The 26,939-nt window shown below is 44.0% G+C and overlaps 1 protein-coding gene and 1 long non-coding RNA gene across 9 annotated transcripts; one reads left to right on the plus strand and one right to left on the minus strand.

Moving 5' to 3' along the window:
• Positions 1-6,111: 6,111 nt before the first annotated feature.
• On the minus strand, positions 6,112-12,101 carry LOC125510562 (magnesium transporter MRS2-I). Its single transcript, XM_048675779.1, has 11 exons — positions 11,611-12,101; positions 11,124-11,153; positions 10,353-10,497; positions 9,238-9,359; positions 8,474-8,548; positions 7,393-7,620; positions 7,268-7,312; positions 7,066-7,110; positions 6,951-6,980; positions 6,467-6,586; positions 6,112-6,358 (listed from the first exon to the last, which is right to left on the minus strand). Exons 1-11 carry the CDS (start codon positions 11,860-11,862, stop codon positions 6,272-6,274), a joined length of 1,179 nt encoding a protein of 392 aa, XP_048531736.1. The 5' UTR covers positions 11,863-12,101; the 3' UTR covers positions 6,112-6,271.
• A 9,817-nt stretch (positions 12,102-21,918) lies between these two features.
• On the plus strand, positions 21,919-26,478 carry LOC125510563. Of its 8 annotated transcripts, XR_007284663.1 has the most exons (8): positions 21,919-22,552; positions 23,198-23,454; positions 23,635-23,726; positions 23,819-24,064; positions 24,156-25,732; positions 25,820-25,908; positions 25,987-26,089; positions 26,221-26,478. It is a non-coding gene; the product is annotated as an uncharacterized LOC125510563 (long non-coding RNA). The 8 variants fall into 8 exon arrangements; XR_007284660.1 differs by lacking the exon at positions 23,198-23,454; XR_007284665.1 differs by lacking the exon at positions 23,198-23,454 and having other exon boundaries at positions 23,911-24,064.
• Positions 26,479-26,939: the final 461 nt, after the last annotated feature.

The following is a 26,939-nucleotide window of genomic DNA, read 5'->3' on the forward strand; positions in this document are numbered from 1 at the left end:
TGGAGCTTAGCTTGGTTCCTACAGCACTGCAGCAGTAAATTGAAGGCAAAACAAGGCTCAGCGTGTGGGCATTGTAGCCTGTTGGGCAATGAACATTAAGAAAAACAAATGTGGGACGATTGTGCAGTGATTGGTAACCAAAGGTGTACTCCCTGTCAGTCACCACAAAGTAATTAAGCATATGCACATGAACAGAACACGCATGAGTATGAATGAAAAATAAAGATGAAATTGTTGCTCGACACTGACAGTAGGGAAGCAGATAAACAGTGCGCTGAACAAGAAACATTGGTACTTTTCTACACAATAATTAATCACGTCTATCAGACATATACTTTTTCATAAATAAACATCCTAGAACTAGCACAGATCAACTTGGGCCTCAACCAACGTACTAAAATCCATCGCATCACCATTAGGACCTAGTACAAACCAACGTGGATGTCATTTGTGAACACATTTCATTGTCCAAACTGGGAAGGCCCTTGAATCTCTCTCTCTCTCTATTAGACGACCATAGCATATGCTAATTGTTCCTAAACACTGCTCCTAACTGATATGATGTTACCATCAGAGCTAAGATAGCAAAAACTACATAAAACACTGCATCATTCCATCATGAGTGCAGTGCTCCAACAGCACAGTTGCGGGATATCTGACCTGCTGTGGTGGGTCATCATGGCCATGCTTGAGCTCGGGCAGGACCTCTTGGTCGCCCTAGGAGCAGACCCCTCCCACCCCTCCTCCTCGAGCAGAGCAGGGCTGGCATCTAGGTGCGCCCCTCCTCCTCCTCCTCCTCGATCAGGGCAAGGTTTGTGCCCTCTTGCCATCATTGTCGTCTCTGCACCATGGTGACCTGCAGCAAAGGGACGGATAGGAGGAGAAGGTGACGTGAGGAGGAAAGGGTGGACCCAAGCAAGGAAGGAGGGGAAGGGCCTACCTGGGCAACACCGTAGACGGATCCCGCAAGCTCCGGCCTCGCCATCGCCGATTGTGGTGGATTCTGGCAAGAACACGAGAGGAGCCTGAAACCCTAGCGGCGGGCAAGGGTGCAACCCTTGAGGCGCGGATCTGGAAGGGGGGATAGAGGGGCGGAGCTTGGGGGTATGTTGCGCGCGGCCGGAGCTCGCCGGAACCGGCCGACGTGGGTGGCGGCGGCGGCGCGGAGATAGTGGGGGAGAGGAACTGGACCGAGGGTGGGGGTGAGGTTCATGAGAGAGAGTTTTTTTTAGGGATGCGCACGAGAGAGAGAGAGAGTGTTTGGTGCGGTGGGAGTGGATCGGGTGGGTTGGGGTGCGGCGGTGGATGCGTAGTAGCGTGGGGTGTGTCACCTGCGCTATAGCTATTCACTTAGTAGTAGCGCAGGTTTTATAACCACGCTACTGCTACGCCTTATCTTAGAGAGATATTTACTAATAGCGTGTTTTTTTGTCATGTGGCTGCCAGTAATATTTACTAGTAGCGAGGGGACAATACAGTGCGCTACTAATAATTAGCAGTAGCGTGGGTCAAAATAGCGCGCTACTAGTAAGCGTCTATCTATAAGCTATTTCCTAGTAGTGTGGTCGTCACCCGGTACTTCCAGAACAATTTCGGATTCCAAGACCCTTCGTCCAATATATCGATCTTCACCTCCGGACCATTCTGGAGTTCCTCGTCACATCCAGGACTCCGAGCAACCTTCGGTAACTACATACTATTCCCATTACAACTCTAGCATCACCGAACCTTAAGCATATAGACCCTACGGGTTCGGGAATCATGCAGACATGACCGAGACACCTCTCCGATCAATAACCAATAGCGGGATCTAGATACCCATATTGGCTCCCACATGTTCCACGATGATCTTATCGGATGAACCACGATGTCGGGGAATCAATCAATCCTGTATACAATTCCCTTTGTCCATCAGTATGTCACTTGCCCGAGATTCGATCGTCAGTATCCCCGTACCTCGTTCAATCTCGTTACCGGCAAGTCTCTTTACTCGTTCCATAACACATGATCCCATGGCTAAGTCCTTAGTCACATTGAGCTCATTATGATGATGCATTACCGAGTGGGCCCAAAGATACCTCTCCGTCATACAGAGTGACAAATCCCAGTCTCGATTCATGCCAACCCAACAGACACTTTCGGAGATACCTGTAGTGCACCTTTATAGCCACCCAGTTACGTTATGACGTTTGATACACCCAAAGCACTCCTGCGGTATCCGGGAGTTGCACAATCTCATGGTCTAAGGAAATGATACTTGACATCAGAAAAGCTCTAGCAAACGAACTACACGATCTTGTGCTATGCTTAGGATTGGGTCTTGTCCATCACATCATTCTCCTAATGATGTGATCCGGTTATCAACAACTTCCAATGTCCATGGTCAGGAAACCATAACCATCTATTGATCAACGAGCTAGTCAACTAGAGGCTTACTAGGGACATGTTGTGGTCTATGTATTCACACATGTATTACGGTTTCCGGTTAATACAATTATAGCATTAACAATAGACAATTATCATGAACAAGGAAATATAATAATAACCATTTTATTATTGCCTCTAGGGCATATTTCCAACACCTATAGGTCACTCCAAGGCTATTGGGATGTGATCAAGCCGATTTGTATCCGTTGGAGTGGTTGCTTGGAGCAAGTCCACAATGCACCTCCAAGTGGTGCCGTTGAAGCCGATTATGTGAGTTTGTTTTCACGTCCCAAGTAGTACAAATGATTTGTAGCCATTGGAGTGGTTGCAGGTGACATACTTTGACATTGTTTTCATTTTGTAGGTCAAAACTACGCAAGAAAGGTACAAGGACATGGAAGCTTCCAATCGCAAGTCATTTACACTTGAGCATTGTTGGAAATTGCTTCAAAATAGCGAGAAGTGGAAGATGATTGACAAAGAATCCCCGCCGAAGAGAGGTTCACTCACCAAGATGGATGATGATGATGGCCCAAGAAATAAGAACAAGCCCGATGAAAACAAGAAGGCCAAGGACAAGATCAAGAGGGAAGCGAAAGCATCAAGCTTGCGGGACAAGATAGATGCCATGGTGCAATCAAATGAGTTGATGGTGGCAAGACATTGGAGGCAAAGTAGGAATTGGCCGACAAGAAGGCGCAAGAGAAGCAAGAAAAGTGGAATTACTCAAGGAAGAGGGGTTGCACAAGGCCGCCATTGAGGAGAGAAGAGCCCTTGCCGAGGAGAACAAGGCCTTGGCCAAGCTTCTTCAAGAAGAGAACAAGATCATGACGATGAACTGCAATGACATGGACGACATCACCAAAGAATGGCATGATATTGCAAGGAGAGTGATCTTGGAGAGAAGGAAGCAAACGACGATGGGTGGTGGCTTCGGTGGTGGTGGTGGCGATGGTGATGATGATGGTCATGGAGGTGGCGGTGACTGTGAATATTTTGTTTTATCGTTCGGCCTTGTAGGGTCTGTTCGGCCGCAGCCCGCGCCAGCCCTCAAAACACGTTTTCCGTGGTCTGTGTACTCACTTTAAAGGTCCGCGCGATAAGGGGTCTGGTGGAGATGCTCTGAGCCTTCCAAGATTTGCTTCCCGTAACTACGCAATAGGTGTGGGCGGCAATTATCAAATCATTCAAAAGAAAAAGGAAAGGGGATTGCTACCCGAAGGGTGAAGGGCTTGCAAGAGGATGGCAATCCGATCATATTGATTGATCAACATGGTGGCTTGGTTTCAGAGAACTAGATGATACCCCGCATGTTGTTGCGAGAACTTGTGCTACTATAAGGAGGGGGTTTATCAAGTAAAACGTAGTGAGACCATTAAAGGGGTGTATAAATAAATATATGTTTGTTTGAACCTTTGATAGAATGATATGAGGAGTTGGAAAAATTGGAGTAACATAGTCAATAAGTGCATTGGTAATGTGTTGACCAATTGATATATTATAAAATATAAGGTTTTAGGACATTGGTTGGGCGTATTAAAATTAAGTAACAACTCATATCATTCTGCCCTTTATGGTCATTCCTTGTGTAAGATCCAAATAGAGTATTTAAAAAGAAGATAAAAAAAGAGTTGGCCGCCACTTTAGTGGACTCTTATGATTACAAAATGGCAACCAATGGACTCTTTATTTGATAATGTTCATGGTCGAGAAACGGGCAAGATGCAAGTCATGAACGGCTTATTGATTTGAGACGACCAATCCATATATTCCCGACACCAATCAATAGTAACTTGCTCGTGAAAACAATCCATAGATCTATTGTCTTCAGTATTGGACAGAACATGTAGCTAAAGAACCTGACATGATACTCGATTCAGAAAAAAGTGACGGGCCTTTTTTCACCTAGGAATTATGCTAGCATGGTACATTATACTTACAAAATTAACTTGTTCGCAACTGATTTTGATGCAAATATAAAAGAACCATGGCATATTTCAACACAATAATTAGTACCAAAAAGCTGCAAAAATAATTAGTAGAAAAAAGCTGCAAAGCAAATGTTTCTTCGATATGTGCCATATATGAACTCAATATGCCATCCTAGTAGTATTTTTGCAAAAGAAAGAGAATATGCAGGTACAAATAGTAATCTGGCACGTAAACATATATAAATTAGTAGCCTAAAACCAGAGCGATGATAGCTAATAACTGAAATCAGTCACATATACATTCACGTGCGCTGTAGTTTATTTAAGGGAATCCTACAGAATAGGTGAGCAAAGACATACCAAGATTCAGGTTCGACATGACATACGATAGGATGATTTTCCATTGCAAGCACTCCTGTACAGTTCCATAGGATAATCTCATATGTTCCACCTGAAGATAGTGAAGAGACAGCCGTGCTTACTAATAAAAACAATACCAATAAACATCATCAAGACTGAAGCAGTAGTGTTTTCGACTTTCCATTGAAGCCAAACTAAGACCTACGATTAATCTTTAATAATGCAAAAAAAACGGAGAATGGAGAACCTGTCACCAATTGACCACAAATCGAGCCATTGCTTCGGTGCCTTAAGGCACCGAAGCATTGCCCGAGTTTGAGGCGTGGACAACCCTGCCAAAGTTTTCTCTGAGGTCTGATAGAGCACATCTCCACCACGACCATGGGGAACAACCTGGGAGGTGGCATCGCAGTGGAAGTGCACATACTCACTGTGGTGGCACCTCGGTTCTGCCCCACGGCGGCGCCGTGCGGAGCCACTTGATGCGTCCCTCTCCTCTGTGCGTCCTACCCAGGCAGACCATCATCCTTCATCGTTGGATTGGATCTCCCCAGTGGATCACGCGAGGGGATTAATAGCTGAGAAAACTACCAGAGAATGAAGAGACGGAGAAGGGGATTAATAGCTGAGGAAACTACCGGAGAATGAAGAGACGGAGAAGGATCAAGGAACAGACACAAATAATAATCTAGTGGGGAGATGAAACAACATGCCTTATTACGGATAGAAAGGTTGGTCTTCATTATCGATCAATTCACACCCGAGGAGGTGGGCGTACCGTGGGGAATGCATGAGTCTGATGTGGCTGCATTGCTACGTGTACATTTTGGACGAGACTTGCCTGCTCCACGCGTGTGTGCCCATCCATGCTCCCGCATACGTGACTTGATTTGATTGGAACAAAATAAGGCCCGGCCCCACCTCCTTAAAATCAGGGGGAAGATGATTAGATTAAAAAGAAAAAAAAGGACAGCCGTAGGATGAAGTGGGAGCACGGATGGGAGCAGGCAAGCAGGATCCGTACATTTTGCATGACAATATAGGATGACGTGGCACATCGCTGGTATGGACGGTATGCATGGTGTAAGAATAGGTAGTGGGGAGCAACTTTTTAAGAATTGATAGATTCATGGGCCATGTTTGCATCCTTCGTGACACCAACCCTGAACCCCTGCCTCCGATTCAATTTTCTGGAAATATATGAACGAGCACCATTCGATCTCACGAATGTCATTCAGTTCAGTAGATCGTTCCGTTGGTAAGACCCTGAACCGCCGACGTGCTACTGTGCCAGAGGGACCTCACTGTGCACTGGACGGACATTCTTGCCTCCCCCAGCCAGCATCTTCAGGAAATAAAAACCAAAACGGGAGAAACCACATTGCACCATGTATACATCCGAATTCCTATTTCATTTCTATTTATTGTTCCTTTTCATCATCCCTAATTCCATACTAATGAATTTGGTACAAGAGATGAATCATCCGCAAAGTTGATGCTCTAGCTCAAAATTTACAGTTGAAGAAAGCGAGTAATGCGGTTATTCCAGCTATTCAGGACCCAACAAGGCCCTTGTGCCGAGCATAAGCGACAATCGTGACGAACATGAAAGCACAAAACAGCCCTGATACAATAACCACCTGCAACATGGCAAACACAATGTTATGGACGAGTGAGGCGATTACTATAATACTTCACAATCAACGAACGCTAAATAGAGCATGTCAAGAAAAAGTGATGCCATTTACCCATTTGAAGACATATCCATGGCCGTCGTTCCAGGTGTAAGGTATGTTCATACCAAAGACTCCAGCAACCAATGAGTAGAGTGACAAGCAGACGGTCCCAGAACTCAAGAATAGCTCTAGCTGCACGAAGCAAAGAGAAATTAAGTTTTACTCTGGCAGAATGTTTAACATGTAACGAGCCAATGAATATTCAGATTATAGAATTTAAATGCAATAGGACCAATGTGGTAACTGGTAGGAACTAGGACAGTCATCTAAATCAGACAAGTTTGTGAAACCTTTACTTGACATGGGGTTGCCTATTAAGCTTCTTTTTTATTATTAAGCATGTGTTTATTACAAGCACAAGAATGTCTAAAATGAACAGTTCTGAAGTACTCACTCCATCCCATAATATAAGACATTATTACATCCAATATGTGAGGGAGTACTAACATACTGTATTTCACAAAGATAATCATAAGGTTTGTGCTTTCAAAATTACCTGAATCAACTGATTACGGTGATTATCAAGCTGCAGAAAAGAAGAAGGATTAAGTGGTGTTCCAAGGGTGAAAAGGTCCGCATCAAGAACACATACATTTTACTAGGAACCTTACCTGAATGTTAATATAATCTTCTGTGTCATCAATATACTCTCTCAGCTGAAAAAGAAGTTGCAGACAAATACAACATTAACAAAATGCCAAATCCCAGATTTTAAACAAGGCTTAACAGAACTTCAGCGATACTGTTAAGATAAGTCCTGATTTTGATAGCCTATTATGATATTGTGTACTTGACTTAGGTGCCCCAACTTACCGTTGTCAATTTGTTTAATGTGCCATCTATCTGCATGAAATATGCCTGCAAGTATATGTAAATTTCAGTACTCTGCCAGAGATAGTGTAACCAAGAGATTTTAAGGCAGAGGAGCAAATAACAACCTCCAGCAACATCTCCAGCTCTTCCACATCATTCTCATTTCCATGTATAGTTGCTGCACTGGCTCTACTAGCTCTTGATATTTTTGAACCAATAGTTGGGGATGCTGGGAACCAATTTGGTCCACCGGAACCACTGACAGGGGATGATGCCCCGGCCAACTTTCTAGACAAGTAAAGATCAGCCATGTCATCGTCATCATCCAATAATTGTTCAAGCTCATCTCTCACCTAGAAATTAAAATACACCTTGTGATATGCTAGAAAACCATAAACAAGGAAAATAATCATAGCAGTCCATAGTAGCTAAAATTCTTGTCTTAGATCTGTCTAGATACGGATGTATCTAATACTAAAACATGACTTGATACATCCGTATTTAGACAAATTTAAGACAAGAATTTTGGGACGGAGGGAGTATACTATAATATATATTCCAAGACAGAAATAACATAGAGAGCATACTCATCCATGAGAATGTATAGTATCAGAGGAAAAATATTAGCTGGAGCACTATATAGATTCTGGAACAACTCGCGAATCCCAAGGTTGCGTGAAGGAAGACAATTCCATCCCATCAAGCTTTTTAAGATACACACAAAGGGCCGGAGACAATACATAGAAAAGCTAAGATAATGTTCCAACAAAGTATGCAAGAGAATAAATAAAAATGTACAGTTTAAGCAGCGATTAGAATAAAAATAAAAATAAACAGAATTAATTCTACATTATGAAATATAGATATACCATCTGGTATTAGAAATGCACTTCCAGATGTTTTGGGTTGTTAAATTCTGTTCTAAATAATCACTTGGGTACATTAATTACGAATCAGATATGATAGACAAGGGAAAAAGGAAAAGCATGGCGATGCCCATCAGACATTCAGAACTGTATGGCCTCTTTAATTCACATGACTCGCACATAATCGGAATTTGGCTTATACACGGTAGTGGAATTCAGATGACAATATGACATACAGAACATCATAAGAAGTCAGTGCTTGAAAATATACATAGAAGTCACTAAACACTGAAGTGTCAGATAACAAACTAAATGAAACAGAATGAACAGGAAACCAGACCTTCTGGACCCTTGCAGTCAATCTCGTCATGCCACTTTTTAACTTCCGTACCTTGTCCAAGTTGTGGCTACTAATCTGTTGTGCCAATAGTAGAGAAAATTAATATGGAGAAAATAGAAGAACAAGCCAATAAAGAGTTTGGAGATATTTTAGCCTGACATGCTTTCATGGGTGCATGGAAAATTAATAAGCATATGAAGGCATTTACACAGATAGGTGTGCTGATGTGCTATATTATTCCTCAATGAAACTTTATGTTATCATAAGTTTTCAACAAGCCAACAAGGACGATAATTTAGCCTGGTGTGCTTTAATGGGTGCATGGTAAGTTGCTAAGCATATGAAAGTGTTACAGAAGTAGGTGTGCTAATGTGACATTTTATTCCTCAATAAAACATTATGTCATCATAAAGTTCTGCAATGCTATTCTAGCTACTACTGTATTATGTTTGGTGGTGAATGAAAATCTTATGGCAGACTGACTACCTGTTATTAATAACAGTTATAAAGAGTAAATAACACTTTCTAGCGTTTTCTAGCATGCACTCCTTTCAGAAGTAAAGTGCACTGCCTAACATCTTAATCTTATTCTCACCATATAATTCTACGGACAGTAAATGGATCCTGAAACATATATGACCAAAAGTGGCATATAGGAGAAATGAGATACCTACTATGACATATTTCGATCATTCTATGAAAAAGTTCCTACTCAACAATGTTAGCACCATAAAGTAAAGTAGAGTAAGCATGTACTTACTCACCTTGGATGTCAGGTCATCCAAAGCTGGGTAAGCATTAGTCTCCAGCTCAGTAGTGCGCGCATCAAGAAAGCTGCAGATTGCTTCCAAAGTAACCTCAAGTGCACGGAACTCAAAGGGAGATTCTGGTGTTCATATAACGAGATTGCAGGGCATGAAAAAAATGTGCATAAGTATGCAACCCTATTTCCATGGATATGAATTAACGATAATTGGCAACTAAACCAGAAATAAAGAAGCAATAAAATCAGTAAGATCGACACCACTATTCTGGATCGAGGGTATGGTTATACAAATGTACCAGCTGGCATGAACCAGTCGGACAGAAAATATGCTTCTGAGTCATTTTGATCAAAGAATCAGGATGACACAACAATTATCATATATACATATATATATATATATATATATATATATTATATACAACATATCAAGTGAAAAAGTGGTAGCATTGTTGTAAACAATCAGAATGAAACCATTACTGGTCTGTATGACTGTCACCATGTGAGTTAAATTAATCAGACATGGGTCCGGTTGTAACCTATAATAAAATGTAAAAGTCCTTTGGTCAACCATAGTAATCCTTATTAAAAGGAAGGGTAGCCACATGTCACCACTAGATCAATATTGTAGTATCTCAAATTTCTCTCAACAGATTACCCGGTGAATAAAATTGTATAACATAGAGTGTCATGCAGTGTAATTGGTCTAGTACAAGAAGACTCAGATAAGCATCGCCATATAATAGTAAGGTGCCAAGACTGTACACTTTGGAGTTTTCTTCTTGGACAGGTGGTTGTATTTTTGCCAAAAGAATGTCCAACTGACATGGACATGCACTAAAAAAGGAATACAACAGAACAGTGTGGCCAACTGGCGCATCCCAATCGGATCTTTATTCAATAGCTTTCTTTCACATGTTTGCATTCCTTCAGAACGTTTTTGTTCCTTATTTGTTCCAATTATTGGGCATGGAAGGGAAATTGGCATACTACACATGGACATATGTGATAGAAGTTACTACAATCAACATTACAGAGATAGAGCAACCTGACAAAAAGAGAGCATGTTCTCAGCTTCTGACATCTGTAATTTCAAGAAATGGCGACTAAACTTACCATCTTCTTCAGCAGCTTCCGCATCATGCTGGCCACTTAAATTATCCTTTCCATCATGCTGAGCAGAACTTGAAGGTGCTAGTCGTCTCCGGAGCTCCTCTACAACAGGAATAACATTTTCATCTGAAGGATCCCTGAGCAAAACCTGAGCCCAGCAAAAACCAATAACTGTGAGTACGTACATCACCAACATTGCTGGACAACTAAGAATATATTTAGATGCACACAGTTCTATGAAACAAGCCATGGCTCCCAGAATATTGTGTAGCAAACTGATTTGAAACTTCCATTTTGCAGGTAGAGGTTCAAAATTGACAGATCACGTCAAATTCAGCATGGTATGGAGGATACGCTTGTTCCATTTTGCTCCAGAACAACATAAAAAACTCAGATCCCCTGCTAAATATTTCACAATTATAGATACCTAATCATTCTAGTCAGAGACTGAGTGAAAATGTGCATATACTCATTGTTCCATTTTGCTCCAGAACAGTATAAAAAACCCGGTTCCCCTGCTAAATACTCCCTCCGTAAACTAATATAAGAGCGTTTAGATTACTAATTTAGTGATCTAAACGCTCTTATATTAGTTTACAGAGGGAGTATTTCACAATTATAGATGCCTAATCATTCTAGTCTGAGACTGAGTGAAATTGTGCACATACTCCCCACAAAATTCATGAAGTAGTCCAGCTCATGAGAACAAATAATTGAAAAATACTACCATGACAAGTATTCGACGGTGAAAAAAGACTAGGCAGTTAAGATCACCTCTTCAGAAGTAACGATCGCCTTTATGTGCTGATCCACCCGCCGATAAGAGTTCCACCAAAACAGACAGAAGAGTCGTCAGAGATTACCACGAGCTAATGAATCATGAATATCACTATATTGTCAGATACAAAAATACTGGCAGCTGTATCAACTCCTTTGATCCATGGAAACAGAACGCCGACACCACACTAAAATCGTCAAAACGAACGATTAAACTATAATAAGTTCAGTACACACGTCTACTACAATTGAGTCAAAACGCAGCACCAATCTGATGCCCAAATCATCAGCACATGATCCACCTAAAAAATCCTCAACCAGAAAAGGAAAACCGAGTGACTTCCTGGAGGAATTCGTGCCGCTCCATGATCCCCTCCATCTAGCGAAATTCCCGACGAAAAACACAGCGCCGCGAATAATCGACCGCGCGATTCCGCCCGGAAAGGGGAACAAAAACTCAAGGCCTGCGGCGGGAGGGCCTCACCTCGAGATTGAGCACGATGGCGCGCTCGCGGCCGAGGATGGTGGAGGGGTAGGAGAGCAGCGGGTCGAGGATGCGCAGGTCGCGCGCGTTGATGTCGACGCGGTGCATGATGGCGTACTTGTCGGCGTCGAGCTCCCGCTCCTCCCCCGCCGCGTCGAACAGGATCCAGCTCCGCGACGCCGCCCGCTTCTTCGCCGCCGCCAGCGCCGCCGCCGCGGCCTCGCCGCCCGCCGCCGCCACAGCCGCCGCCATCTCGCAGCGGGCAGTCCTCTCACATCTCCGGGGGCGCCCTGCCTCCTAAGCCGCCGCCGCCGCCGCCGCCGCCGCCGCCACGTGGACGGCGGGATGCGTTCTACCGCGCGGCTCTCCCTTGCCCTTTTAATCGCGCGGAAAGGAGGAAGGCTTTCTGGTGACGCGGGCGGGTAAATAAATCGCGAGGAGGCCGGGGACGGGCAGAGACGCCGCCTGGTCGTTTGATCCTGCGTCCGCGCGTGGTAGGGCGGAGGCGGATGACCTGCTGGGGATCTGTTACTAGTAGTTGGGAAGCAGAGACGGGGGAAGGGGGCCCGTCTGTCAGAAGAAGAATGACCCTTTTTTTTAGGAAAAATAATAACAGCGGAGAGTGGAATAATATCACGGTTGTGTTAGGTTTTCTAACTGCATAATCGTTGCCAGATCCTTTTTTCTTTGATTTTTTAGTCATTTATTACAGTACTAATATAAGGCCCTCCTGCCACCAACTTCCAGTCAACCTTAGATTTAGAAGAAGAAACATCCGGTCAACATTCCTAAAAATAATCAAAGTCAACCTCAAGGAAAGTAATCGGTTTCTATACAACTTTGTCAAAAGGGGCCGTGTGCATGTTTGGGTGGAACTCACATTCACCCTGGCAAAAAGTTATGCTTGGCAAGGGTTTTTTTTTCTGATTTTTTAGTTGGTTTTGAACTGATGCTTGACAAGGGTATTTTTTCCTGATTTTTAGTCATCTCATCTATAATTTGGCAGTAATCCAAGCAGATGCCATTAGAGTCTATAACCATGTTTGTCAAATTTGACTCTCTAAACGTTTATGGACGCGTCCGCGAAGAGCATGGGCTCGCCCCTCATATGTCCATGTCTGCAATCGTCCCCCTCACTCTTCACCCTAAAATCCATACAAATTCATGCAACGTTGGTCGAGTGGTAACCAAGATTATACATAAAACATGGAGGATTCATCACGGTATCGGGCAACCAAATGATCATACGGTTTCATCACTAAGTTTGACGTTGACCAATGAAAAGGGACACTACTTCGTCATATTATTAAGTATTCTTTTTTCTCTATTTACAAATGGAATAGAATAGCCCGGTTGAAGGTAATGGTTATACGTCTGTAGTGCATTGTATGGCCTAGAATAGATCCTATTCTTCTACCTTTTCTCATATGGTAGAATTCACAATCGCGGCACCTTGCAATCCTCATGCCATCTTTGCAGTGGCCGTAGTACATGGCGAAGACCGCGTCGGGGTCGTCGTCGAAGGAGCTGGAGGAGGGGGGGGCAGCCCGATGAGATGTCTGGTGGCACGGGCCTGCTCCGCAGCGAGGTGGCGGCGTCAACGGTGGCCACCACTTTCTCAGACGTGCGGTCCATGGGGAACAGCGCGGAGTGCTCCACCCGCAGCTACATTCACCCTGTCGAGCGGTGAGATGGTGCAAAACTCGCAAAGTCACCCTTGTCCACCCACTAGTGGTGGAGGGAGAGCTCCTCGTCAGGCGATGTGGAACTCAAGTCCTCCACTGCGAGCCCATCCCGGTCGATTGGGTTCACCTCACTGCCGTTGTTGGAGCCAGCTATGCTGGAAAGGAGGACGACAAAGAGGGGAGGGGAGGGAACATGATGAGAGCAGAGCAGAGCAATCGAGAGTGACTATGGTTTGGTTCGGGTGGGTATGTGTGGGGTTGAACTGGGTCAGACTGGGCAGTCTTCCCCATATCCACCCCCATATATGTGTTGGGTTTGGGGGGTGCCGAAAAGTCCGGACGTTTGGGTTGGCTATGAAGGGTCCTGTTGGGTGGATCTGTTCGAAAATGGCCGGGTTGTTCGCCCAGACATTTGAGGAGGGTTTGAGGAGTCCATTTATTTTTTATCTTAGTTATGGCTACCAAATCAGTATAACTTTAGTTTGACATCATTCAAATATATCAATAATGACACCAATTAGGCCTGTACCTCGTAATTTGTGTATAGGATATCTTCTTTCATCCATTTGTTTTCATAGTAAAAGTCACGTAATCAATGAAGTGGCAAAACCAAAAAGGTAGTAAAACTTTTGCATTTGCCCAAAGAACCATCAGCTTAGAAAGAAAAAAAAACTCCAGACGAGAGAATCGTCTGAGCATGATGCCAATGCCTATTACCTGCCTTCGGCATCATCACAGTAACTCGGCATCATCACAGTAACCACCAAAAAAAATCGTGACAGATCGCCTTTTCACCCGAGCTCGGCGCGGTCCATCATGTACATGTGGCTATTTGTACCTCAAAAGTAACTTACCAAAGACAAAGTCATTGTCGTCGAAAGAATCTAGTTGGGGCAGTACTCCGGACACGTCATCGAACTTTAGATTTGACACCCCTGCTTGAAGATGATGTCAAAGGAAGAAACCATACCTGCCAACCGCCAACTACGAACCCACCACATGATCCACCCTCTTTCAGTTGTTGTCGATGCAGGCCACTATATGCATCCTCTCCTACACTACCTCTTGAGCTCTATGTCGACGCCGGAGCAAACGTCGTCGCATGAGTACACAATTCCATCATAGGGTGGTTGTCGTTGTCACGACATCCTCGTTGAACAGACTAGCAACCAGATTCATCACCCACCAATGAGTAGAACGTCGTGTCAAGGAAGAATAATTTGAGGCATTATTATTCTGTGCAGCCATCACCCTTGCCAAAGTCATGACGTCGAACAGTCAAAAACCTAACATGCATGATCTGTACACGTGTGAATTCTTTCGGCGACCCCCTCACCACCAACGATCGGGAAGCCGTTGGCGAAGGGGAGCTGCCAAAGGACGCACAAGAAGATTGTTCCGATCAAAACCCTAGCCGTCGCCACAGGCTAGGGTCTCAGGGAAAAAGAATTCCACCCACCCATTGGTTTGAGGTACCGGCTCTTGCTGCAGTGTTCTGCGTGGTGTCGCTGCGTACGGTCATTTTCAATGCTGCTTAATATTCGACGAGTACACATAGTACGTATTCCTACATATGGCGACCTGTACGCCTGTGCGGTGTGACGGACGGTGGTCCCAGGCCCGCTCTCCACGACGTCGCGCGGCAACCAGAGCCGAAGGTTGAATTCACCGAACCGAGCCGCGCGTACGGGATGCCATGCCGGGCGGCCGGTGGCGCTGGCGCTGGTGCTGGTGCTGGTGCGGCACGCGTGTTCTTTTCCCGGGTACGGTGGGGAGGGCATCGAATCGGATGCCGTCGCCACGCGCCGCTCGCGTCCATGGGCGCGGGCGGTCGACCTCGTTGGACCACGCGTTCCCCGCCGCGCGCGCCGCCCGGCACCCACCTCACCTGCGCCGCCCGGATCCTGCTCCGCTGTCCTCCCCCCTTTCGCGTCCGTCCATCCAATTCCGCAGTCCCGAGCGCCGCGCCGCCACGTACGACCCCGCCTCCGCCTCGTGCCCTCGCGCGGCGTGCCCGTGCCCGGGCCTGGACGCGTACGTACGTGTGCCCGGCGCGTATGTCCAACGTGTAGGGCTCCCTCCGCGGCCGCTTTGCTCGTGTGATCGGTGGGCGTCGCGCTCCGAGACGTTGACGCTGGCTCAGCCAGAGCCCGTGACCGTACGTGCGCTCCATCAGCGGCGAAGAGCGACCGGTCGCGCGGCCGGGTCGTACTGTGCTGTACCGGCATCTTTTTTCTCCGTCCGTTGATCCGGTCGGCCCGATTCTGGTTCATGGGTTGCTATGGCGGGTGCGCTGGTCTTTTCCTTCCGCCTGCCGTGGACCCTCCGCGAGTATACAACGCGAAATGCAACACAACTTGCCGTAAACAGTGTTTAGTGTAGTCGGGCCGTTTTGTGCGCCGACGTCGAGTTTTTCCCATAGGTTACGTGTAGATGAATGACCTTACACTGGATCGAGTGCCTAAAATATGTTGACACAAGATGCAAGCCTTGGCAGAGGCGCCCGGGGGATCTTACAAGATTCCACTGGTCTAAACTAAGTCAGATACAGCTACAGTAAAAAATGAAAACAAAAAGATACAGCTAGTGAACGTCTGATTTTTTTTAGTGACACTAGTGAACGTCTGACAGTCACGTACATGGAAACATACAATTTGTTGGCATAATCGGTACAAGGAAACACAGAAACTAAACTGTCTGCACGTCAACTTTCCTAGTACTGGTACGGTATGGAAGACAACAGCCTTGCATGAACGTGACCGTTCGGCGGACTAAAGAAGGAACGGTGCTGCCGGTGTGGTTCCGAGAAATGAGTGGTGTGGCGTTACAGCATGAGAAATAATATGCTTTTTTTTGCGGAGAAATAATATGCTGACTCCATGTATGGTGTAAAAAAAATAGTTTGAGCTCAGCCAGCTGCTACTTTATTTGGATTTGATTTTTTTTAGGGTCACCACATTTTATTTCTCTCCCTAATTTTTAATAATAAAGTACGGATTGACTCCGTGGGTTCACCGTCACAATACGCTTTCTTCTCATGTCATAATACGCTTTTACGATTTGTATAGACAAAATCATAATATAAACGAGGTGGTACTAATTTGGGGAACCGTTTGTAGTTTTGACCGTCGTCAAAATTTCTGTAGTTCGGCACATCGCTGCTTTGGGCCGGCCCACGCCGGGTTCTCCGCACGCACACGGCACACAGGTCTGACAATTCCTCTACAACTTGATCCCAAAAAAAAAATACAATTCGTCTACAACTGGGACACCCCTGAGCAAAGTAAAAAGGGGATCGATGGAGTTTAGGTCGCGTCCTCCCCCGTCCAGATCGCTGCTCCCACCGATTTCGCAACCTACCGGCGGCCCCTCCACCACCCGTTCCCATGATCCCCAACTCTCGCAGCCGTCGCCACCACATCTTCCAACGGTCCCTTCGATCTCAGATACGGTCGACGAGGAACACGCGCGGCCGCTGAAGGCTGGACGCGCGGCGGTGCTGTGGCTAGAGTTCCAGGCGCTCAACTGGGACTGGTAGGCGTTGTGTGTGGTGGCGTCAGCCAGTCGGCTGCCTGCACGCCATGGCAGAGAGCGGTGAGGCCGAGCACCCGCCCTTCGTTTCGATTTCAGGGTTCCTTGATTTATTTTCAGCAGCAGCTTCATTACGTACCTCCTGTCCTTCCTCCACTATCAGTAGAATCTGAACTCGAGCTTTCAGCTGCAGCTTTTAGTATCCTGAGGCACTCATCAACTTCAGAATTACCACTGGGGTGACTTTTCTCAAGAAGTCTGGAAAGAAGCGAGGATTCCCAAGTAATAAGATAAGTGTGCTTACAAAAATTTGCCTACTGCAAAGTAGATGATGCATCCTTCTTCTGCATGGAAATCTACAAATTGATTATCTGCATACTATTTGTCCGTACTTCTCCAAGATCTGAGCATACCATCTTAGGAACTTCTGAGACTTCCTGGTGGGACATAAGTTCAGGAGTGTAATTTATCATTGTAAAAGTGCGTACTGAACCTTAATAACAAGGGGATTCTGTTATTTCTTACTCAATTTACTTGCATCTTCAAAAATCTGGTGTATAGAGCAGCAATGTTCAGTCTGCGTGGTCATATTATTCTGAATTTCAAGGAAGAAAAATGATGTATATTTGAAGACGTACGGGTTGAGGAACAAAATAATGTGATTTCGAGGAACAACATTAAATAGGCAGGAGGACAATGGATATTTTTGGGTCAGTATTTTCCAATTAGATACATATTTCAACTTGCAATTAGGAGGTTCTGAACCTCTCTTTTCTTGATGGGGAGCATGCAATGAAGAAACCACCACCACTGGTTTGTCGCAGCCAGAGGTAAGTGCATGGTTGTTTGGGTGATAGCCTTATAACTGCCTTGATGGTCTACATCCATGGTATGGTTGCGTAACGTTTATGTTTTCTCTCATATTAGTCATTCACCATGTTCCTCTTACCATCGCCTTGACAGGAACGAAGGTGCTTACCATCGCTGAACATTTGTTTAGCAATCTATTGCCGCTCGATATTGGCATGTTCCTTCTGCCATGGAGCATGATTTGCAAAGAAAGGTGGAGTTGCTTGGTTATTTCTATGAATTGGTGGAGGATGTAGAGGCTCATCTGCATTCCATGTCTAGGTCCATACCTTGCATCAAATTCCAGCCTTTACGGCCACTCGGAGCGCTTTTCACTGTACAAACAGCATGCGGAGAAACTAATGGAGTCTTGTTCAGGTTATCACTGCTTTTGCTCCAGCAAGGTATCTTTCTCCCTCTTTATTGACCTTTACGTTTGCCTGATTAGTGAAACATGAGTCACGTGATTCCAGTTACGCATGCATATAACATAGACTTTTTTGTTGGCTCGTATTAACATGGGAACTGAGTAGATTTCTCGAAACGTATTCTTTTGGTTGCTTTGAGTAAAATGCTTGGTATTTTGTATTTTGTGTTCATATTAACACTGCCACAAGTCATTACATGCCTTTTAATATTTTAGAAAGTACAACGAGTCTTGTGAAGGGTCCTCGAGGAAGCTCAACAGATGACTATTCTCAGTGGAGATGATACCAGAGATGTTATTCTGAAGTAAGCTCCTGCACACCATTCTTTTGTACTTCCTTCAGAAGAAATGATTCCATTCTTGTACTCGATACTGAAGAGTGGTTGCTGCTCATTCGTCTTAATTTAATATAGAATATATGCCATGAGAGAAAGATATACTTGAAACCCGCTGAGGTCAATGATGCGTGAGATTACATCAAACTAACAAGGTTTAACCTAAATGCTGCTGGTTTGAATGGCTTTCGCTCAGACTTACTTTCTTTATTATGCATTTATCCTTTTTAGATGTTAAACTCTGATGATCACACTACTTGATTATCCTATTCCAGGATCCGTTAAGGAAGCCATTACAAAATTAAGGGAGAACAAAGGCTTTTCGTGTTTGATTTGTGGATTAACAGACTTTTACTTGCAGAATTTGGGGTGGCTTTTCACCTAATGTTCTTGAAAATTTTAAATCGTGAAATGGTTGTTTTGATGCGGCGCTAAACTTTTTCCTGAAGAGATTGAGATTACCAGGATTCAGATTGGATCCCTGCTATGTCAGCGTAGGAGAACTGCTCGAACACGTAGGCACGACGTGACCGACGCTTTATATTTACTAAAAGATAAACTTCTGATAGTAAAATGCTTTTTTTTCTTGAGAAAAATTGTAATGGCCATATATTTCCTTTATGTTCCATTGTTATTTATCAGTTTTTGATAATCTTAATTCTTACTTTTCATTGTTTATCTCTAGATATGCAAAGAAGTTGGATTTGCCACAAGTTTATTTGAGAGATTGGTTATGCTCAAATTTAATATACATTTGCATATACATTTGCTGAACATACAATATCACATGAATCCTTCTTCGGGTTATTTCCAAATGTCCAGTTTTATGAGAGGAAGATTAGCAGGGCGGCCAAGTTCAAGGTGCACTTCCACGCTGGCGGGTCGAGCTCGACGGCAATCCGACGCAGGCGGCGTCCACCAACAGCTGCTCCTCCACGGACGAGGTGGGCCACGCGCAAGAGGCCTACATACAGATTTGCTGTTTCATGTCATTTATTTGCTTATTTCCTGTTTGGTCTTAATTCCTGTTTTTTGTTTGTAATAGTTGTTCATGGGATGAAATTTCTAAATCACCTTGGTTTGTTTGCATACCCAAATTGTAATGATTAAATTTTATTACTTTCCATTGTGGATAGAAATGTATTTGTCCACATTTTGCTCTTGAACCACGGAATTTGTTTACATGTACATATATATAGAAATTCGCGTGAAGAATTGGTGCTGTAGGTGTAATTGGCAGGGGCATAATTCTGCAAAATCGCAATGTGGAGTTGTCTATCGATCCCTCTTGGACTAGACCCATGTAGTTATTTTTCATTTGGCTTCGATCATATGGCATATGTCCTTGCATGCTATGTAACGATTAGTCACAAGTGGGTATTATCATCATTTAATGTAGAATCATGCTATTTGAGTGGCATAAATAAAAAAAGTTATATCTTTTTAAGCACATTAATAGTCTTTTATATGTTGCAATGTAGCCCGTTAGATATTTTCCTAGCGCATATAATGTTTTCTTTCTTCCGTTGCAACGCACGGACCATATTGCTAGTAAACCTCAATGATGTTTGGTACAAATAAAACAATAGGAAAAGTGGATAACCAAAGGTGCCGTCCCGCGGCAAGAGAGGCCGAAGCCTTAGCCAAAGCATGAGCTTCAAAATTGCATTATCTAGCTTCATGCACCACTTCAAACTCATCGACTTGCCTCATTCTCAGTTTTATATCCCTGATAATAGTCGCCGAGGAGCCCATGAATTTACCGTATAAATGATTGACAGTGGCTAAGCAGTCAGTTGCAACTTTCACCCTTCTCAACTGCAGGTCTGTTGCTAGGGCGAATGCCTCACAGCAGGCATGGGCTTCTAAACATTCAGGATCGACTAGTCCATCAAAGACAGTCACCGAAGCTCCCAAGTATACACCTTTGTCATCACGACAGATGGCTGCACTTGCACCTCTTACATTATTCCTGGAGATTTGATATGTGGCTCGGTTTGAGCTCGGCTTAAGCCCTAAACTAGTCGAGCTCGAGTGGGCTAGAATAGGGCTCACAGGCTTGCGAGTGTTTTGGTCATCACCTTTGCACATTTTCTCGCATTTAGCGCAACAATATAAATAGATCACACCACAAAGGTGTTAAGTGCATAACCATGGCTCAATAAACATTTGAATTGGAAATATGAAATCTCTCCCTAATAATAAAGCACGGATTGACTTTGTCGGGTTCATCGTCACAAATACGCTTTTTTTTCATGTCATAATATGCTGTTACGATTTGTATAGACAAAATCGTAATATAAACGAGGCGGTACTAACCCGCGCTACAGATTTAAGTTAGTACAGTAAAAAAATTGTTCTGCTTGTTCACAGGAGATACACGAGGAGGTTAGCGACCTAGGCAGCAGATGGCGGGGCAGGAGGCGGAGATGGCGTGCGGGGAAGAGCGTCAGGGGAGCAGAGAATGGCGGTGCCGCTGCAAGAAGATGACGGCGTGCTGGACGGCCGGTTGGAGGAGCGAGCAGGCGGAGAGGAAGGAAAGAAGAGGCGGCGGGGTCCAGCCGTCCCGTCAGCCGGCGGCGAGGGACGCTAGCAGGAGTGACGGATGGGCGCTCACGAGATCCAGCCCCGTCCTCGGCGGCAGGAAGGGAAGAAGAGGCAGCGGGGTCTATCTGGCGATGACGGATACCGGCATGAGCGATGGACGGGCGCTCGAGATCGAGCCCCCACCTCAGCGGCGCGAAAGGATATCGGGGTGAGGGAGAGAGAGCCTTTGAAGGGGACCGGGAGGGAGAGAGAGTTGGGATCAAGTTTTTTTAGGCAAAGAGTTGGGATGGAGTGGCTGTGAGGGGATGGAGCGATGGCTCCTGTGCAGCAGCTAGGTTTAGAAGGGTTTAGGCGGGCCTTGGTTAGGAGATGGGCCGGCAGGCGCTGGTAGGCCCAGCTGGGCTGGAGGAAAAAACTAGGGAGAGAGAGACAAGGAAAGTTGGGCTGGCCTAGCGCCGCTGAAGGTTTTTCTTATTTTCTCATCTCAGAAAAGAGAAACAGATGGAGAGGAGAGAAAAGAAAATATTTGAGATAGGACTAGAAATGGACATCGTCTAGGCCATCTGTTTTACTACCTAGGTGCTATATAAACGTACTTATACCGCCTAGGACCTATGAAGGACTGGCAGATACAGGACGCGGCGGCATCAGCTGTTGCCTCATGCATATGCACACGGATCCAGACACGCTGGTGTACTTGGACGGGAAACGGATACAACGAGGATAGATACAAACGCATCCTCCATGTCAAGCACCCGGACACTCCATTATTTTCAGATCAGTCACTTGTGGACATGCCACGATTGAACACATTCAGCTGTGCAGAAGGGGCGATCGTTGGCGATAGACACGTAAATTTTACTGTGCCGAGAGAAAAAACGCGAGAGAAAAGAAAGGAAGAAAGGGATCGGTGTTTGTGCCGCTGAGTTAATACCTCCCCACGCACGCGACCTGCTCTCTCTGTCGTTCCCTCTCCCACACGCCTCCTCAAGCGACCCCACCTCGCGCTCCCGAAGCTGCGCCGACACCTCCTCCCCTTCTCTTACGGCCTCTACAAGCATCCGCAAATCCTCCCTCTCCCCTAATCTGTTGTTTTTGCCTCTCAATCACGATTCAGGATCCATGGAGGTTTCCGACAAGTGCTGCTCGATCTGCTATACGGCAGCGGCCGGGAGGGACAGCCGACCGTGGGTCTGCGTCTCGCTGCTCATCCTCCGGGAGGCTGCACGCGGAGGGAACTCGCTGTTGGCGAGGTTCCACGGAGTGCCAAGCGGGTGCTCTTCGCCAGCGGGGACGAGCATGACCTTCTCTTCCCCGGCTCTCCACCCCCAAGGGCACTGACCCCAGGAAGATCCCTAGGTCGCCCTACAACACGATGACGGGGATCGAAGCGCCGGTGCTCCAATCCGGTGGAGGTGCAGGCCCAAAACACTATCCAGAAGGAGGCGCCCCGGATGAGCAACACACGTCGTGTTCCTCCCGCTCATTGAGGACGCGCTCTCGGTCGCCGGCGGTTTTGTTCTGTCTACGGCGATGGGTTGATTCTTCTTCTCCGTTCCTGTGGTCAGGTTTGTTCTTGTTCCATCATGTTCCTTTTTTGTCTCGTCACGAGCACATGCCACCGATGCTAAACTCTTTTGGCAACCGATTGAAAAATCAGCTGGAGGAGAGCTTCATTAGATCTGTCTACTCCTGTATTTTCAGTTACCCGTGTGACTGAAAAAAATACACTATATGTTACTATGCTATATTTCTTAAGTTATGTATAGAACCTCTACCTATATACTTGGATCACCGGATTGTTCAATTCTTTTTATGCAACAAAACTACAGAATTAGTACTTATCATTGCAGTGTCGTGTTCTGTGTATACCAATATCTACCACTATAATACACCAGTCTTGAATTTGGATTCACCACCCCACTTGTTTTTTAGTCTGCTTGGGTACTGATCACCTGAACTAATGAACTAATGGCCAAGATACAGTGCAGAGAGTAAACTTGCCGGGTGATACATGAGAGCATTTATATAATGGTTGGCTCTATCAAGTTTTTTACCGATTTATACTGAATTAAACTTCTTGATATGGCGATAGGGTCTCCAGTGTACATGATTATCAGTTAAATTTGTATATAAACTTCTTCCAATTTGTTCAATTGTAAGCCTAGTGATGTAACAATGACTGTTGATTGTATTGTTCTGCTCTTGGTTAGTACAAGAAATGCTTGAGTTGTCAATCAGGAAGAACTTCAATTCTTCAAGCAAGAACTCTAGACTGGGCTTTCAAATAAGTTGGACTGTAGATAATGTCCAGATTTGTGATCATTGATGCTTGTGCTTTCTTCTTCATGTTCTGGTGAGGAAGAAGGGAAAACGCTGGAGCCAATAGATGTTTAGTGGGACTATGTTCTGAATTGACAAAGCTAAAGGAAGCACATGCCATCTATCTCTCATATTGGTTATTTGGATGGTGAGAAATCACCATGCCTAGCTTAAATTTATTGAGATTATCTTGTTCTGATAAAAAAATCAATGCAAGGAAGGAAACAAAATAAGGGGATTGCAACTATAGAATGGTGATTAGATATTCTTGATAGAGAGGCATAGATTTCTAATGTCAGTCTTTGATAGAGTTCACATATGGCTGCAGTTTTTGCGACTACGGAATTGTGATTGTATATTCTTGAGTATTCAGTTCTTCAGTATTGTTAATTGAACATACACTGGAAGTCAAATTTCCAGGTATGTACTAACCTTCCAGTAATCAGCAGTATCAGAGGTTATGTATTAATACCTGTTGGAAACTCTATCTTACTGATGACTCTCCCTTATAGGTAAATCTGATCAAGACTACTAGATGATCCAAATGGAGGATTATTTCACTTTCAGACCCACTTTGTAAATGTACATCATTGTCTTACCACAGAAGTTTAGATGGACATAGTATCCAGGATACCAACTATTTGGAACTCCTCTCTACAAAAAAGGATTAAGGGGATTGGTAACTGGAGTTCAGAGCATAAAATTATTCTAATTGCCATGCCTACAGTATTGTCTACACAGATTTGAGAGAGGAATAGGTACCACTTTTTCCTCAACATTTAGTTATCCATACAAGCAGTAATGCCTATGCTAAGTTGTTATTTTTCTATACATGATTTTTTATCATAGATGGATAGATGAGCAATGGACCATTAAAGTTGCTTTCCATGGTTCTCTTAGGGACCATTGCAAAAGGTAGTTTTTTTTGGATAAAGGTCATCGAGCTAAGGTAAGCTCTTCATAGACTGGAACATTTTCATGTCCTCGCCGGCGAGGAAACCAGGTGACCTTCTCAACCCAATGTCTTTCCCTCCTTATCCCTTTCTCCTATCGCAGTTCCCTCTCAATGCGTTAGTTTCTTTCGTCGTCGCTAGGTTCGGCACTCTGCCACGCTCGCTTCAGTAGCTTGTTGATTAAGAGGTACGAGTGGGTGGCCAGCTGCAATGTCTAGATGGAAGACCTCTCCTGTTCAGATTTATTTTGGGTTCTTGATTCCTTTTTCTCAATGGTTATATGTAATTAGTACAACATTAGGAAAAAAGTATACCGTGTTTGTGGCTGGATGCATTAAGTTGTTGGAATTGTTGTATTAGAAGTGCACTCTTGATTGCCTTACCAATGGTCCAAAAGAATTGCACAACCGGTGAAATTGACCGTGGTTTTAATGTACTTTTGTTACAATAGAGTTTTTTAGGAGCAAAGTACAGTGGGAGATGTCCCACTGACTTGTAACTATAAAAAGAAGGACGTCAGTTACATTTACAATACACTAGAGTATATTTCATTATTTCCCAGTTTGGACATACTTCTATAGGTTTGCTTCTCATAAATATTATCATGCATGTATCAGCTGGTGATTATGTGATAGTGGCGTGCTCTCATAAATATTATGTGTTTCCAGGTAGATGAATCCTTTCCGAATAGGGACCAGGTTGGTTACTTCTTCTGTAATTATATGTTTCAGTGATAGCTGCTTGATTAAATGGTTCCATCTGTTTCTTATTCTTGTCATCTAACGTAGATAAATAGATTATATGCTTTTGCGCCGAATCACGTGGAAGGTCGAGATGACCGCACATACATATTTTTTTAATGTTTATTACCGCATGGATGCCTACTGACCCTAAATATTTTTGGTTAAAATGTTTTCCTGTGAAGTTTCTATACTATATAAGAAAGTTGGTCTCAACTATTTGAGGTCATATTCTATTTTAAAGATCACTCATATAGTTTCATAGCTGATTCAGTTGCATTCGTTGAGAACAAGTGTTTGTATCAATCTTGTTTTTCAGGTTACTCGTATTGCATATTGATGGATTTCTTGCAGGCTTGTACGCCAGATTTTATTTCAACTGTATGTATTCTTTTGTTTGACAAGAGGGTATGTATTCTGGACAAATTCTGTAATTATATGTTTCCAGTGATAGCTGTTAGATTAAATGGTTGGTCCTATCCATGTGTAATCATGTATTATTTGGGATGAGACTTGTATTTTTAGTCAGTATAATTTTGTAATGGATTGAACATATTCCTGTAATTTTGAACTGTGAAACACATAGAAGTTAGTTAATTTTGGTAGTATTTGTGGCTTGTTGTGCTCACCCCAGAGGCATGGCAGAAGCTTGCCCATATTTCTAAACTGATGTCATCCTTGCTACGACAATTTTGATCTTGGGCCACATCAGATTCATACGTTTTGTGAATCGGTATGTTGAATAAATCAAGTCGCTCAGGACGGCCACATGATTCAAGCCGAATCTGATATCATTTGTGCCTTCGTGCTCACTGTTCAGGTGGGTCATACAATTGTAGTTGAATCTGGTAATACCAAGAGTCTAAGAGGGATGAATACCTGAAGAGATTGATGGGCCTTCCTAATCAGGTTCCCTTCTAGCATGCATTTTTACCTTCTTTATCATTTCTCTTAAGGACAGTCTTTACACGGTTATCTTGTGATCAGTTTGATTTGAAAAAAATGGGCTGAAATAATTGGACAGGCGGGCCAAAGCATTGATATCCTGAAGAACCACAATGTTATCAGATCTCTTCTTAACATTTTGCAGGTAATAATCGAGCCTGATTTGAATCTTGTGGCCTTACAAGCGTAAACTGCAATGTTGTTAGTTGTTTATTGTTGTGAAGTTCTTTACTTAATTTATGAATTCACTATAAGATTGTGGTTGTCTACTTACAGGAATGATGTTTGTTAGACGACCAAACTCACTTGCATGTCATTCCTTAAGAAGATCAGTCTCCCAAATGATTGGACCAACTGTAATGGGTGGTCCTCATTATCTATACATTCAGTTTAAGTTGATCTGAACTTACAATTTCTCTGTTGCAACACATGCCTAATGTCCTCATGTGCACTAAGTATGAGATGCTTACTTTCCTAACAAATATCAATCTGTTATGAACATCAGCTCGTATAATTTGATTATTTTTGGAGACCTATCCATGTGACTTACTGATGCATGTAAATAGCATATTTATCTGCTAAGCCTCCTAGAAATGTTCATGTCACAACATGGAACAAACAAGCAAGATGAATGGGCAGTAGCAAATGAGGCACCGCACCATCATGCCTCGAGAGGCGCCACCAGGTGGCGCCCCAACCATGCCAGCGCATGGTATGCTCAAAGTACAGCCTATTCAATGTTTACTAACTTCATAATATAGCAAATTGTATCTCCATACTGTACAAGTCCCACTTTTTATTGTCTTTTTAACAGAAAAGACGCTGATTGATTCTAACCGAGTATCTGCGCTTTTAACTTTCTATTTTCAACACCACTACTAATGCTTTAATGGCATGCACACACTGTATATGAAAAATGACAAAATTGCCTTGTGTAAGCCCAATTTTCTTTCGTCGCCATTCTTTCCCACTCTCATACTTTGTTATACTCAATG

Source organism: Triticum urartu, chromosome 5, assembly GCF_003073215.2.
Source record: "Triticum urartu cultivar G1812 chromosome 5, Tu2.1, whole genome shotgun sequence".
NCBI classification, from domain to species: domain Eukaryota; kingdom Viridiplantae; phylum Streptophyta; class Magnoliopsida; order Poales; family Poaceae; genus Triticum; species Triticum urartu.

Excerpts from the sequence above, each read along its gene's own strand:
- LOC125510562 (XM_048675779.1), bottom strand. The coding sequence starts at position 11,862 with ATGGCGGCGGCTGTGGCGGCGGCGGGCGGCGAGGCCGCGGCGGCGGCG. Across the intron at positions 9,360-10,352 it reads GGAAGCTGCTGAAGAAGATG|AATCTCCCTTTGAGTTCCGT; the intron begins GTAAGTTTAGTC and ends TATGAACACCAG. Across the intron at positions 6,359-6,466 it reads ATGGATATGTCTTCAAATGG|GTGGTTATTGTATCAGGGCT; the intron begins GTAAATGGCATC and ends GCCATGTTGCAG.